We start from the raw sequence: 16,835 nt of genomic DNA on the forward strand, positions 1-16,835 counted from the left end.
CACGAAATCCATTGGCCTCAAAAATGAATTCTGAATTCCCATAAATATTTCTACATGTTTTGATGGGTTTGAACCTCTGCCCTGAGACACAAATTACACTTGTAACCATCTTTCTTTCAATGTCTTCCCAGGAAAGTCAGTCCCATTTCACCTCCACTACTATTCTGATTATACATCTCTTACAGAGTTGAAACATTTGATAATACATTCACATATCTTGCTACTCAGCAAGAAGGCACAGTGCATTTTGTAGTTATCTTTAGAATTCATCAAGAGAATTAAAAACAAAAGTTTGGGCTCTGCTAAATATTACCTTTTAAAAAACTTTTAATAATTATTTTTAATATTAGCCAAGAGCTAGGAGCATGTTAACTACTCCTTGAATGAAAAGATGTGTCTGACAGAAGTCACTTAAGGCTAAGAATCCATTCTCTTGGTCCAACCATGAGCTCACACAGAATCCCTGTGGTGCCAAAGCTCCTTTTCCTACAGTTTCCAGGAACAAAGCCAAGGAAGGCCTTTCAGAAGCCTGCATCTTAGGAAGGGTTCTAGACTGACCTAAGGATTCAAGCAACTGACTAACCAGTGCAAGAAAGCATTTTTGAAGGACCATAGCTGCTATGAGCATGTATGGGGCAAAAAGGAATCCCAGATTGGCTTTCTCTGGGTTCAGCTTGCAGCGTGACTCAGCTTCCCCTGGCAATGCAACACGGCTCTCTCTGGTAACAGAGATGGCAAAGCTTAGGCTGTTCTTACAAAAGAGCAGCTCCTGAATTCAGCAGAGGTATCAGATTCCCCTAAAGCCAAGTTAGGGGGTTACCAGCCATCCAAGATAGGTGTTAGGTATTGAACTTGGGTATGCACCCTGAACTGCAAAGCCATTTCTCCAGGCCCCCTGTCTCCCAACATTTACCTTAAACCTCCCTCACACTTTTATCCACAAGGCTGCCTCCCAACCCACTGAGGACTTCTGCCTCAGCTACAGACCCTCTGGCCTCTTCAGGGTGTAAACTCTTCAGACAGCTTCCCTCATGTAAGATGACCAAATTTCATAAAAATACTGGTGCCAGTTCAGATATTGGCACCAAAGGTAGGATATGCATGGAAAGTCTGGATAAGGTTCAAATTTCTCAAGAAGAGACTAAGTTACCACCTGTTTCATCCAACATTTGTAACTTTATTTCAAAATATAAATATTTTACATTTTACAAAGATGTTACATCAGTAAGTTGTGAAAGCAAATTAAAGCTAAGAAATGGCATGTGTGTAATAAATATTTATTGTTGCATCTGAACATTAGTTTCCTTTCAAACCATCTCACTTCTTCACCTGAGAATGCTGAGGTGATCTATTTTCCGGGTTAAATGATTACAATGGTATGTTCTATCTTAGCTTTACAATCAAACAGTAGCTGGAGCACAGTCAAGCACCTGAACAAGGGGCACTGCAGGGACAGAGTAATAAGAGTCACACTTCTGGGTCACTCCAACACAGAGCTGGTTTGCACAATAAGCAAAAACAGTGTGGAGAGGTTTCCATATCCTTCGTTGTATACATAAAGCTGGAAGGAAAGACCAGTATGAAGACCTTTGGACTTGGAGTCAGAGACTCGTAGCCAAATTCTGGCTCTATCCTTTTAAGATGTAAACTCTGGAGGGAGGAGGGCAGAAGAAGGGGAAAGAGAAGGAATCGAGACAAGCTTTTCAGGGCTTCTAGGACGTGCGTCCTCTGTGCAGTCGCTATAATACTGTCTGGCTCACAGGGCTGTCCCCAAAGGTACCTAAAGGAAGATAAAGTGCCGTACAAAGCAGTGCTACCATGCAGTGTCAACATCACCAATACATTTGCATCTACAGACTCTGGGGTAGCGTGCAGATCAGACACAGACACGACTCTCTGGGCAGCTGATGTGCAGTTTTCCTGGTATCACACCACTGCCAGGGCTTGGTACCAAAGCCACTGCACCACCGTAACAAACTCACTGCCAGCGTTTTCGCTGGCAATCGTCTTCTCAAAGACCTGTAAACTTGACCAAAGACTGGTAGAGATGCTCAGAGAAAGGGGGGGAGGGATAGGAGAACAATATTAGGTGCAACAGTCTGTCCCTTCCTAAGATCAAAATGTGTCACGGCATAATAAAACTCAGACACCCCATGGAAAGGAAGTAACTTAGCATTCCTCAACTTTAATTGACCATGGTATTCCCCTCCTACGGTAGCGTTTCTCTTACAACTCTATTAACTCTGCAAACAACTGCTATAGGGAACTTTCCATTTTTCTTATTTATGACAAAAGTGGCTGAGCTATGAGGAACACGGAGAAGGAGCAGAAGGCAGGCTGAGGGAGAAATCTCTACTCCACTCAATTTCATTGCTAGCTGGCTGTTGCATAAGCTATGTTTTCCATAAATTTGTCTCCTTCTCTAAAACAAACATAATCTAATTACAGAAGCCCATTGGACCAAGCTTTTGTGACACTGGTAAGAAGACTTCTTCACCTACAATTCTCCAAGTGTTTTTAAGCTACCGAGAAGGCTGTTGTGTTCAGATCTTAGTTTTTCCCAGACCTTACTGAGTTAAATGAACACTAGAAACTGATAAAATAAATAGAAAATAAATACTAGTTACTCTTTGCAGGAACAAAAATTTGGAAATATGTTGCCATAAGCAATTTTCACCGTGAAAAGGGCCAAGTCCCACTGCGATACTCTCAGAAAGGCTGTGGGGACCCTCAGAAGGTACTGAAAGGTTAGGACTGGAGTACGGGAAGCATTTTCTTGTAGACAAGGTTAAAACCTCGGACACCACCTAAACAAACGTATTTTTCTCTAAACCCTACAGGCCCGAGGTTCCCAAACAGTCACCTAACAGAGGGAAATGGAGAAATGCAGAAGTCCTGCGAGAGCATAGTGAGCTCATATCAAGGCCAAGATTAGTCAGAAGACCTTTCCTGTAAGAGCCTTGCTGCCTGAACACTGGTTAAACAGTTGTCATCCTAAAAGCCACAGTTTGGACACAGGGTCTCTATAAAACACATCTAAGTCACCACTTTCCAACCTAGGCTCATCTCAGAGCCCAAAGGAAAACAGCCAGATCTCAGGAAGAAGGGTCAGTAGACTCACGGTTTTAATATCTAATCCTGGCAGCAAAGAGGCTGGTACATCACTTCTAAATAGAGAGTATGGGATTTAGGCAGGATATACATAACACGGAATTTACACTTCCAGGCCTGCACCTCGTCTCACAGAAAAAATAGGAGTAAATGGGTGTACACAGGTTTTTAGCTCCCCCTTGTAACCATTCAGTTTGAAGTTGACAGTAAATGGTAACTTGAAACTAACCTTTAATATATCTATACAATCCAAGATGCTATAGAAGATTTCTGATCAGTTTTACAGAAGCTACTTTTGCTTCGTGGTGCTTCATTGAGCTGAGGTCCTGTTTACACATGGACACACACACATACAAATTCGCACACAGATATGCACATGCATGTATAAAGTGGCCAAAAAGTCTGCCTACAAGTGGTGCCCAGACAAGGAGCTAGGCAGAATGGGAAACTTGGTTTCTAATGCTGTAGAGGGAGGGAGGGAGGAGTCAGGAGGGTATGGAGGAATGGACAGTGAGTTTCAGGACATCAAGAAGTTCATTGTGGCTGCTGCTTTGTTTCCAGAGGGAATTTTCTATTTCTTCTTGTTGCTGTCCCTATATTCTGTCTCAAAAACAAGTTGGATGAATAGCTGGGCAACTAGAGAGGCTGTAAGTAGATAGAGGAGCTGGAGAAACAAAAAAATGGATGAAATGGGAAAATCAGGGTCCCTCTATTTGTTTTTGAAAAGGGTTGCAGAATTGGCTGTGGTGGAAGCTCTTGGAAAGTGCCTGAAAAGGGAGAACAAAAGGGCTCAAAGCAGTGACTGAGAGCAGGAGCTTCCAGCAGAATGAATGAGGGCTTGAAGGCAATCACACCCAGTACTGCCCCCTTTTGCTTTCAAGTCTCCACAGCCAGGGGGTGGGGAATGGGGGTGCATGCAGGAAAAGCTGGGACAGCCGTAAGGAGAGAAAGGGTTAATCTTAAACCAACTGTGTGGTCAGAGGATTACAAAATTGCCATCAAGTGTTCCCAGTGACTGCAAAGCACACGCTTGCTAATGGTGTCGGCCATGATTATCCGATAACATGGTATCCTACAGACATGATAGCTCTGAGGCATTTTAAAGTCTCTGTTTCCTATGGAACCCATTCCCTTTATGTAAAAGAAAGATTAAGTAACCAAGGGGATTGGTGCTGTGCTGGAGGCTGGTCAGCAGGTACAATGGTTAACATGGTAAAGAGAGGAGGCCTGGAATATTGAACAATGAAGTAGAGAATGGGGACTGAATATTGTTAAAGATCAAGTGCTTGGTGAAGGGCGGTATTCTGACCTACACAGTAGACATTTAGAGTTTGATGGTGCCATTGTAGAACAATGTGGCCTGGCACCTTTAAGAGCTTGGGACAAAGCTGAGGAGCCCGGGAAAAGATCCACCTCATTCACTAAGATTCTACAAGGCCCTGGGGAAGGCACAGGTTTCTTACTGGTTTGAGCTGCAACCAAAGCTGTCTCAAACCCTGATGCCCGAGGTGTTGTTAGAGATGTTGACGTTTGAGAATGCTAATATAAAATGTAAAAGAGTCATTAGACCGTTAGAGCTGTGGGAGCGCCAATGGATGAGTGACTAAGGGACACAAATATTAGCTCTCACAAGCATCACGCTAATACCATTGTATAAGCTATAGCCAGAGGTCTCAGATAGGAAAATGCCCAGTGCTTTAATTATGGCAAATTCAGACATTTATAAAGAAACTGTGACCAAGGAGCTAAAAGCCTCTGACTTCGACGTGTCCAGTGCGGTAACTGAGAAACACACGTCCTGTGCATGATCCTCAAGTGCTTGGTATGCTAACTGTGGGAAATACAGTGCTTTGTGCTCCTTCTGGCCACAACAGATTCTCCAAAGAATGCCTAGGCTTCCCAGAGTTTGCAGGTGCTGTGGCAAGGGCTGCAATGGGTAAAGAAGGGCAGGTCCAAACGGGACACGCAAGGTAATCTCTTGCCATCAGGAAATAAAAAGGGGTACGGGAGGGGAGTGCGAGGGGCTGCCAGCTTGAGGCCCCACAGTGTTTCCCTCTGGCCATCCAGGAGAACAAACAGGCAAAAAACGAAAACAAGAAAAACAAAAGAAAACAAGCAAAAACCCCAGCAACTAAGTATTCCTGATCTTATACCAGCACTCTAGAGTTGATCACAAGTTCTAAAACTCCTAAACAGAACCACTGATGTATATGGTGCTTTGCCTTCAGAACAGGAGGGATGATCTTGGGGGAAAGTAAAGTGGGTTAACTTTCCAAGGACTCAATGTGCACTCAGGTATTATAGATTGGAATTTCTAAGGAGAAATTTAAATTATGGCTTATGGGGGGGGAGAAAGAGAGAGAGAGAGAGACAGAGAGACAGAGACAGAGACAGGAGAGGGGGAGGGGAAAGGACTGCTCAACTGCTGTTTCCCTGTACCAGCAGAAAAATGGTGGGGGGGGGGGTGGTTGTAGAGCAGTTGGGAATACTGGAAAACCTGTGTTTTGGACAACAGTGAGTGGTTAAGGACCAAAATTAAAATTTCAAGAACAGTGTTGAAATAGAAGGTCTGGTGGATACAGGAGCAGGTGTGACTATCATTTACCCCAAACTGTGGAACTCAGAATGGGCACTTCTGAAGGTTCATAGGAATTGGCAGATTATCTCAAATAAAACAAAGCGTACAATGGGTTACACGTGTAGGACCAGAAGGGCAAACAGGAAAGCTGACACCTTATGTGGCTGACATACCCATAAAGTTTATAGGGAAGGGATCTTTTAGAACAATGTGGCACTCAAATATTCCCGCAATCCGAGAGACAGCTCATGATGACACTGTGGTGGGGTGGGTGTTAGCTGCTCTGAGCAAAGGTAGTTAGGGGTCATCAAAAACAATCACAGGCTGGGCCCACGGTCCAAACACAGCACATTCCAGGGATTGAGTTTCCAAATTTATAAGAGTGGCCACTACAAAAATAACAACAGCCCTACCCTAAAGTAGTTGACTGACAAGCCTGAACGTATGAATAGAGCAGTGGCCCTTGACTAAGGAAAATTTGCAGGCACTTGAGCAGCTAGTATAAGAGCAGGTGGAGGCTTAGCACATAAGAGGGTCTAACAGCCCATGGAATTTACCTGTTTGCTATTAAAAAAAAAAAAAGAATCAGGAAAATAGAGGATAGGATATCAGATTTAAGAATGTTATTTCAACCAATGGGACCTTTACAGCCAAGCATTCCTTTACCTTCGTCATACCTAAGTCATGGCCTAGGACATTGACTTAAAAGATTGTTTTTTTCACAATCCTTTTGCAGGAGCATGACAGGGAAAAGTTTGCTTTCTCAGTACCTACATATCATAATAGTGGTCCAATAAAGTGCTCCCACATGATATGTTAAATAGTCCAACTTTGTCACTATTCTCTGCAGTGGCTAGAAATAGTTTGTAGGCAATTTCCTCCATCTATTATTTTTCATTACACGGATGACGTATTGTTGGCTGATTCTGACAAAGATACGTTAGAGAAAATGTTTAAGGGAACACAAAGGATTCTGCCATGCTGGGGGTTACAGATTGCTCCTGAAAAAATACAGAGAGTACATTCTATTAACTACTTGGGTTATAAAATAAGTCAGCAAAAAAATCTAACCATAAAGGTACAGATCTGTTAAGATCAGTTGCAAATTCTTAATGATTTTCAAAAATTAATGGGAGATATTAATTGGCTATGGCCTACAACTGGATTAACCCCTCAGGTAATTTGTTTCAGACTTAGAACACTACAAGATGGGTAACAGTGTAAGTAGAGGGTTTACTCTCAGCAAGATGCATATGCGGATCACACAGGTCCGATGTAACTTGGGTTATGTCTTGATTTTTTGCCTTCACCTCCTTCTCCTACGTGGCTCATTATTCAAAGGGAAGATATTATAGAATGGATTTTCTTAGCACACAAAGTAAAAAGTTAAAACTTACATATATGAAAAAGGATTCTGATTTGATTATAAAAGGTAGAATAAGACCCTATCAATTATCAGTAACAGACACAGCTGAAATTACGGTGCCTTTTTCTAGTGCTGAGATTAAGTCACTATGCGTAATCAATGAAGATTTGCGAAGAGCGAGTAGCAACTATTTGGGAGAAATTAACAACAAATATCTCCAAAGCAAGCATCTTCAGTTCATAAAAAGAACTAGTTGGATTCGCCCACATTTTGTGAGGGGAGCGCCAATTCCTGAAGCACCTACGTTCTATCCTGATGCACGTTAAGTTGAGAATGGCAGAGTATAAGTCAGATAAAGTAAGCAAAGTGATCAAAGACCACGTACTTCAGTTCGAAAGTCAGAGTTATATGTAATCCTTCTGGTATTGTTAGATTTTTCCTGAATCTCTTAATTACTGACTCTCAATGTGCAGAGTTATTTTGTATAGAGAAACAGCTAAATTTGTTCCAGATGGTTCAGAATTAATCTTATTTGTGCAACTGCAACTGGCAATCAGAAATAAGACACCATCTACTGTGTATTACTCATATTCAGTCTCATACAGGTTTAACATCTACTGACAAGGAAATGAGGAAATTGATCAATTATCAATGGGAAATGTATTAGAAGCCTCAAAATTTCATGAAAAACACCATGTTAACAATAAAGGCTTAACTTTTTTTTCTATGACTTGGCAACAAGCCAAGGAGATTATAAGAAAATGCCCTCCTTATTCTCTGTATAACCAAGCTTCGTCACCTGCCAGAAACAGCCCCAAGAGTGCCAAAAGAAATGAAATATGGCAGAGGGGTGATGTGCTTCGTTTTGCAGAATTTGGAAAACTGAAATATACACACCATTCCACTGATACATATTCCGTTCCAATGGGCAGTTGCTTTGAGCTCTGAAAAAGCTGGTTCTGAATGACACATATATTGGAAATAAGTTTTGGGGATACCTGCACAAATTAATACTGATAATGCCCTCTCCCATGTCTCAGTAAGAGGAAGCAATCCTTTGCGTATTATAATACAATGCCTATTACAGATATACTACACAATCCTACAAGACAAGCACTTGTAGAAAGGTCTAGTTGCATTTTAAAAGAAATGCTTATAAAACAAAAAGAAAAGCAAAGACCCTGCAAGGACAGACTAAACAGTGCTTTGCTAACTTTTTATTTTCTTAAAAGAAAAAGCCAAAAAGGGAGAGAAACCCCAGTTATGTTATGGGAATATGTTTGTTTTAATCCCAGGTGTAGGATATGGGGCTGCTTCAGATCTCCCACAACAGCTGACTATGATTGGACTTGTGCTCTGGCAGGGGCGTGGCTCTGCCCGCTGAAGATAGTTTATGTTTGGAACTCCAAAGTCTGTTGGGAGAGTATGTATATAAATGCCAGAGCCCCAAGAGGGGGTGGTGGTTGCTGCTCCCCATGCTGCTGCTGTATTGTGTTGCTGGTTTGCTGGTTGAAGATATCCTGACAACGAAGACAGGACTTTCCTTTTGGAATTTGATGTCCCTATCAGAAGGAAGTCGTCTAAGAGACTTAACCTTCTTTCTCACTGACCTAGGGATTAGGGTGGAGAAGAGTGGCAGGTAAAAGAACCCAATAAAGTAGCCAAAAAGTCCACCTATACATGTATATGAACACACACACACAAAATCCAAAAAACAAGCCAGGCATATATACCCTCCTCTCTGTTCGTCAAATTCTATGCAAACTCAAGGTTAGGGACTTAACTATTCTCTGTATCCTAGGAAAATTCTGTAAAACTTCCCTGTGCCTGACACATGCTAGGGTGTTTTTTCAACAGGTATGGTAGCCTTCCTGGTTTCACTGGAGCAATGGAGTGATGGAGCGATTTGAGTTTTCTGATCAGGCCACTGTAAGAGACTTCTGCTCTTAAAATTTCAGGACAAACTTATACCATTGCCACTAATTTAAGAAGCTCTAAATTTAGAGCTCAGAATCCCCCTAGAAGAACTTCACATTCAAATTGAGAACTATCCTACCAACAATTATAAATTAGCTCAAACTTAGTTTTTTCAAATTTGCTTGCTTTTACATGGCTAAAAGCGCATTGGAGCAACATAATTTGTATATGCACACAAACTTGTTGTGTATATCTGCTTCTTATGAGCATGTGCTAATTATAGCTATAAACTTATCACAGTATAGTAAACAAAAACTTGGTTTCTCTCCTCAAGCACTTTAGTGAAGAATTTTAGAGTTAGTATGATTTATATGGTCTGGCTGGCTTTTAAGGTGAGAGAAGCCATCTTAGGAGTTACCTCCCACTGCACACCCTCTAGTCCTTGGCATGGTGCCTAGAATTTACCAATGCTCAAGAAAATGCGTGTTAATGAGCAAATATGACCAACTTATTAAGAACAGAGTATGAGGTTTAGTAGTGGTCAGATAACAGATGATGGATTAATAGGTCATAATGTTAAAGGCTTCATGATACAACCAGGAAACCTGTATGAGCTACACCATACACAGCAAGTCAAATGACTGCAGGTTCGTGGGTTTTATTAATCGTGAGATCAATCGAGTTATAAACTTAGAAGTTTTAAGAGAAATTAATTTTAGTCTTCAGTGCTTTCAGATAACAAATCAAAATCCCTTGTGTTACGCATTCCCTCGGAAGGGCGTAACACTAGGAGCTGGGCTTAAGTTCCATGTGCCATGTGTCGTGAAGCAGGACGACTCTTCCACACATAACGAGGGAGACGCCCACCTCAGGTAACAGGACTGGGGAGCTGCCGAAGCCATAAGAGATGGGTTATGGCCTCAGAGACAGGAGATAAGTTACAACACCGGGTGGCTTTGCATGGGCCTCCGTCCTGAAAGCTCGAGAGCTGATGTGAAGTGCGAGTGAAGTAATGTGCACAGAGGCGGTATAGAATGTAAAGCATGTGCTGGTTGTGTCATCTCTGAGAAATGTACAGTTATACTCCAACTCAGCAAGCATTCGTCTAGACTCCTGTGTGCAAGGCACTGTGCTAAGTGGCAGGAATAGGAAATTCTGCTCCTAAGCAAACTAACGGATAGAGTTCCCAGTAAAGAACTGCGGGCGCACATAACAAACCAGAGGACCCCTGCACCTCAGAGTCTGTGCTTGTAAAGCAGGCAAGAGGAACGCGGACAGCACGGATTCTATCACAGCGTCACTATTCATAGCAGCTCAGTAGGGATCTTCAGTGTGGTCAGAAAAGTTGTAGAAATCTGGCAACCTTGAAAGGGTGGATGAGAGGAAGAGCTCCACTCCTCCTCACAGCACACGGATCCACCTTTACCCTAAAGGGTATCAGACTCCCTTTTCTGCTTACTGAACCATACTCCACAGGGACAGCCGTGTCACTGAAAAGGGCTAAACTCCTACAGTGGGAGAAAAATTACACTGAATACATGTTTAATAGCAGGTAATTCAGAATCCTTAAAATAACTTATAAATAAACACTGCAGCAGATAACCAAAGAGGGCAATTTCAAGCCTTGGTACCAGTGCATGAACTGCAACTTTTCAAGCCAACTTAGCATGAGCTATGAGCAGACACAGGTCTCAACTCTCAAGCTGTGTTTTAAAATGTGAAGCAGCCTAGAGCAAGTTCTTTCTCACTTGGTGTTCTGCATGTAAGGCTGGGAGGCTTCTGCTTCTTTTGTGGGTACCCCTGCCTGCCAGGCACAGCTGACAGAACAGAGGCCAAAGCTCAGAGGACTCACTCTCAAGGTGAAACTCCCCAGAGAAGTCATTGCAGTGAGGCCATGTCAATCTACTGAAGATTTCAGATCTTCAGAGATGTCACGGAAAGTCCTAAAAAAAGAGAAAAAAAGGAAGAGAGAATGGTTGGTTTTGCTTTGGAAAGGAAAAGGAGTAGGGTTAGTAAAACTACGAAGAGGGAGGGGCGAGCCTAAACCAGTTACCATACAACATTGTATTCTTTCATGACCTTTAAGAGAGTAGAAGAGATTATAGTCTCTATTTTTAGTATTTCCCAAGACTTTTTCAAAATCTCTTAGCCCTCATTTTGTATAAACGAGAGCCCAGTTTGGGGCTGAGTCCATTATCTCTTATCTGAGACTTCCTCAGTCTTCCTTGAAGCACAAATGGCTATGTGACTGGATTTTAGCTAGCGAGCTGTTACAAAGAAGTGCTGTGCAACTTTGGGGCAGTTTCTTGGCTCTTGGAACTTCTAACTAACTGGAAAATAAATACAATGTTAAAGAGAATAAGTCTTGCTGATCAGACTAATTGCTGATAAAGTCCTGTTAGAAGGAGGGACCCTGTTGCTACACAGAACCCAATTTTGCAGGGCGGGGTGCCAGACAGATTCGAAAAGGTGTTTTCATCAGCTGACTTGTCCCATATCAGAGAAGCTAAGTGAATTGAACACTGCCAAGTGCCACCTGGGATGAGGACTAGATAGAAAGGTCTGATGCCCCTACAAGGGATCTACCTAATCCCTTGGACTAAATAACCTTTGATATAGCTGACAGGCCTGTCAGTGTCACCTGGTAAAGTTAAGATGCTCACAGACAGCCAAGGGGCCAGGGTCAGAGGCTGTCAATGGACATGTGCTCTAGCATCTAATACCTTAGAAAGCCACAAGTCAAGGTTGGCACAGCATTCTGATGGGAAGAGGCTAGGCTCAGGTATTTGTTTAACACACTAGACCCGGAATGCCCCTGGACTTCTTCAACAAGCTAAAAAATACCCTATTTTCACTAGGCTGTCTTGAGTTCATTTGATATACGGGGTTTTCACTTTTAGCATTACTACTAGTAATCAAACATCTGAAGTGAAGCGTACATGGGCCGTTTATTAGGATCCATTTAGAGAAAACATACAACTCTAACAGAATCATCTGGGAGGAATACAAAAGACATCTGACTTCGGAACACTGGCATTTTTCAAAACTCAAAAATTGTTGAGATTTAGTGTGTTTGAGAGCTTTGCCTACACGAGTGTATGTCTGGTGCCTAGAAGACGAGTAGCCAACCCCCTAGAACGAGGCAACCATGCTGGACCTAACCCAGCATCCTCTGAAAGCACAACAAACTCATCCTAACCACTACTAAGCCATCTCTCCACATCCTCAAGAGCAATTTTCAATTTATATTTAGTCTGTGAACATAAGTACAAGACATTATATCACTGGTCCTTCTTATATCATTTTCATCCAAGTTGAATAAAATTAATGTTTTTATAGCACAGTCAACCATCAGTTACAATAAAATGGTCAACATTTTCACTAGAAACAGCTAAAAGACAACAAGGGGTTAGTGTGGTAAGTTCAGGGGGCAGTGCAAACAAACATTCACAGCACAGGCTTTTCCCCTAACAGCTCATAAGGCAACTCTAACTTTAAAAACAATCCCAAAAGCCTGCTACCTCCTCCTCCACTCCGATTGTCTCGGGCACTTTCAGTCCACACACACACACACACACACACACACACACACACACACACACACACACACACACGATGAGAAAAAAAGCAGAAATAAACTGAAGCCTAACCTTATAGCACAATGTACAGAGTCCTTCAAGGTCAAGAGGAACACAGGCAAATATTATAGAAGAGATACAGCACTCGCATAGCTCACTTGTCTGGAGGCTGTCTCAGAGATAGCACCAAAGCCTCCTCCCAGGCCTCAAAACAAGAGGACTAGTAAGGTTCTACTTTCAAAAGCAGTGTGGAGGGACAAGGCTCTGAAAGGGTTTTTGTGTTACCTGACTGAATACCCCATGAATATAAAAACACATTCTGACAGACCCGAACAATGAAACCCAAGTTTCCTTAAATACTTGTGCTATCTTTTTAAAAAATTAAATAAACACTGAAGATATATGTTCATCTATGTGTCTGTCATTTCCCAACAGTGACACTGTCCCCATTTCTGAGCACTGTACTTGGCAGAGCCCCAGCCTCTCTCCCTTACAGTTCTAACGATGCATCTGGTCATGGCCAAACCTGAGTACATGCATTCATGGGAGCTCGGGGCAAGAGACTGCAAATGTCCATTTATGTACCTTTTCTCAGTGCTGCCTGAGCCTATGTTGGAACAATAATGAACACCAGCAGAGACAGGCTTGCTATGTGCTTTTACTCCCAGAACTCTGGAGGTTGAGAGAAGTGAACGTCAGTGAGGTTCAGGAGAGTCAAGGCTACAGAAAGACCATGTCTCAAAAAGACAAAAAAACAAAGATAGCACGCAAAGATTTTATTATGGGATTCAGCGCACAGTAAGTCTCAACAAATGTTAGAAGTGTTGTTTGTGTCACTACTTAAACAGCCTACTAGACACACATTTCCTTTAGGCCAGGATGCCCCAGCTGGGGGTCGGTGGGGTGAATCCAACACGCAATCACTCGGACTTAGCCATCTCTGCAAGTAGGAACTCCAACTTATTAGGAGGAGTCTAAAACAACCCAATTCACTCAGCAAAATACCCAAAAGGTTCAGAGGCAGGCCACGCTCTGAGAGTGGAGGGTGGGCCTGGGCAGAAACCTGCTGCTCACCTGCTAAGAAAGCCCCACCACCGCCTCTCCCTCTACCCTCCTCACCAACTTCCACCAGACCAAGCCGCTGATCCTTCTTTCTCACTCCTTGGCAGAAATTAATTGCTTTTCTCTGGAGAAGGGAATGAGGTTTTGCACTAGGAACAACAGGCAGAGATGTGGATGTGGCTGTGTGCTAACACAGGGCACTATGCCTACAGCAGGTCTCTGCATCTTCAACTCATCGCCGCTACCCTGACTCCTGCCTGCAGCTGCACTTGCAGCCTCCAGCTAAGAGACCTGAAGATCCTCCTGTGAGGAATTATCAGCACACAAAAGAGACCAAAGATCACAGCCACCCAGGGCTGCACAGTGCAGTGGACTTGTCAGATTGTGTTAAAGTCTCACATATAACAGCCCACCTACAACTTCAGGGTCTTATTTTTAACATAAGCCAAAAAACAAAAACCTTCATGGATATCAAAAGTCAAAGTCTTTGTTTTTCACAACAGGCTTGGCAAAAGCTGCCCACATGCACGAATGATGGACAGAAACAATGCTGGGTGCCTAGCGGCCCTGACAGCTCCTTTCCCAGCACCCCCAACTGATGGCACAACTTCCCACTCTTGTCTTCTTGTCTCTAGACATTGGTTTCCCTTGCTTCATCTTTCAGTGAATCTTATTTTAGATCTTAAAAATCACTAGAACCCCCCACCCCCGCCCAACAACAAAACATTAAGAAACTGTCATTCTCTCTAGTGGCCTGAAGAAAGTATCCTTTCACTGTGCATGTACCCACACTCCTGCTGTGAAGAGGAGAAGCAAAGGGATATGGCAATAGTATACACCATACTCAGGAAGCTGAGTGGACTGTGAATTCAGCGGGCTACACAGGACTGCCTCAAGAAAAGGAAGGAGGGAAGGGAGGGGAAGGATCTAGTTCTTGTGTTAACAGCTCCAGCTGGCATACAACCCTCTGCTCTATCCTTCCTGAGAAAACCGACTCTTAGCCATCGCTAAATGAATGTACGGACACACAGCATTGGTTCTCGCATTTGGAGGCAGAGGAAGGTGGGTCTCCAAATTCCAGGCCAACTAGAGCTACACAATGGCACAGTGGGATCCTGTCACAATAAAAATATAAATAAACAAAATATAAAGGTATTAGTACCAGTGGACTTCTGAGCAACTGACTCTTAAACTTAGAAGCTACTTTGATCAATTCAAAAGACATGATATTATAAGACAAAATGAACAGCACCACACATTAAAATTTCACCAAGAAGGACAGACGTGTGGAAAGGGAAACTGCATTTGAGATATAATATGTGATAGCTAGCTAGATGACAGACAGAGACAAACAGACAGAAGTACAGAAATGTAAATAGACGGTCAGACCAAATTCTCAGTGACTCAGTACACAAGACTGTATAATGGCACAGAACGCAGTGCTTTCCCACTGACACACGCTGGGGACATAATAAAGTCTCCAGAAGGTTCAACCCATTTATTCTGAAACTGTTGCTGCTTATTTTGTTGCTAGGCAGTATGTACATCTGCATAATTTACACATAAAACACATTTTGTAAGGTTTTTATTGTTTAATTCTGTGATGGTCTACACTGCCCAAGCTGTTGATTCTCCTGCCTCTGCCTCCCAAATATAGGCATGAAGGAACACACTTACCTTATTTTGCAAGCTTTTAACTAATACATCTGATACACAGAAAATATTCCACTTCTAGATATTTAAGTAAGTGAAATATAATTCACAACCACCACAATGCGCACACCAGATAACAGAATCCTGTCTTTTAATAGCCATAAAATAGCAATTACCTGATGCCTTTTAATACTACACTGAAAAATGAGGCTGGTATATTGAGACAACAATGAAAAGAAGAGTCCTCAGGAGGCAGGACACTTTAGACCATGTTTACAGCTATTCTGAAATGACTGTAGTCAGGATATCAATAGGCAGAACATCCCATGGAGAGAATGAACGTACTGGAAACATTGAGGACTAGTGGAAATAATTTGCATGGATAGTGAGCGCTTGAGACGTTCAACCTGACAGGTCCCAGATGCAGCTATTCATAGAAAACAGACAGTGCGGTCTGTGTCTCCACAGGGCCACCATCATGGCCACCGTCATGCTGCTGAACTCACCTCTGAGTCTGAGCAGGCCACGGGGTCTGACTTGGTGTGGGCATTGAATTCGTAGGGCTCACTAGCATGGCACTGTAGATATTGGAAGCTACGACAAGTATGCAGAGAAGAATTGGCCCAATGATGGCTCCTTCCAGGCCCAGGTAGTAGGCTCCACCAGCCACTGCTAAGCCAGTCAGGTAGGGGTGGCCTCCTCTGGAATGAAAAGCACACCAGTGCACATATGATTTCTAATCGATACCAACTGTGGATAAATCCCAAATACTTTCTAACACAATGCTGCTTCTCTGATATTTCAGGCTTTACTCCACTACTAGCTTTCTTCAGATTACATCAATGTAGAATCAAGAACGTATAATATTGAGAAACAAAGATTTTCTCACATATGTACCAACAAGTGGCCTCTGCCTCTTCTTACAGGCCCTGCAACTGAAATAAAAACATGCTGCTATCAGGCAGTCTGTCCCCATCCCTCATGGCTTCCTGAAGACTACTGCTGGCTGAAGACTGGTTTCCTAAGATACCTGCTAGGCTTACTCTTCATCGATGATAATGAGTGCGATTTAGCAGGCAGGGTTGATTTAATAAAGCAACAACCACAGTTTTATAAAATGGTAACAGCAGTGCTCCTTTTGTTCAGTTTTGAACTTTGGCAACCTGCTAAAATGTAACTACCACAGGCTGTATAGGAAGACATCTGTCAACAAAGCACAAGACTTCTATTTGTTAAGAGTCATGACTGCCGCACAGGCTATGATGGCAATGCGTCACAACCGGGATGGAGTGAGACAGACAGAGCAACACAGTATAGATGAGCCCGCACCACTGACGCAAGAGGGACAAACAGTCCATCTGTTTGCTTCTAGTTTTTAAATAACACAGATGAGTGGAAGGTTTTTAACAAGGTAAATAATTAAAAACACAAAAAGGATTTTGGAATATATAGCAGTTTACAAATACAGCGGTGAGCCAGCCTTCAGGAAACAAAAACATGATGTTCACAATTCAGTTCTCTTCTTTCAAAAAGACTTATATTATAGCAGTGAAGTACTTTCCCTAAGTGA

At 42.6% G+C, this 16,835-nt stretch overlaps 2 protein-coding genes across 7 annotated transcripts in view; both read right to left on the reverse strand.

Annotated features, from left to right (window-relative positions):
• Ctnnal1 (catenin alpha-like 1) overlaps positions 1 to 10,869 on the reverse strand; it is a 66,324-nt gene extending 55,455 nt beyond the window's left edge. Inside the window, exon 1 of the mRNA XM_063287306.1 lies at positions 10,825 to 10,869. Within this exon, the coding sequence (XP_063143376.1) occupies positions 10,825 to 10,854 (30 nt within the window). The 5' untranslated portion in view covers positions 10,855 to 10,869. The remainder of the gene's footprint in view (positions 1 to 10,824) is intronic.
• Positions 1,157 to 16,835, reverse strand: part of Tmem245 (transmembrane protein 245) — a 76,952-nt gene continuing 61,273 nt past the window's right edge. For all 6 annotated transcript variants that reach the window (XM_008763737.3, XM_039111408.2, XM_216388.10 and 3 more), the window contains 2 exon segments: positions 15,772 to 15,966; positions 1,157 to 10,915 (listed from right to left, as the gene is read on the reverse strand). In XM_008763737.3, the coding sequence (XP_008761959.1) occupies positions 10,870 to 10,915; positions 15,772 to 15,966 (241 nt within the window). In that variant the 3' untranslated portion in view covers positions 1,157 to 10,869.

Source organism: Rattus norvegicus, chromosome 5 (genome assembly GCF_036323735.1).
Source record: "Rattus norvegicus strain BN/NHsdMcwi chromosome 5, GRCr8, whole genome shotgun sequence".
Taxonomy (NCBI): Eukaryota; Metazoa; Chordata; class Mammalia; order Rodentia; family Muridae; genus Rattus; species Rattus norvegicus.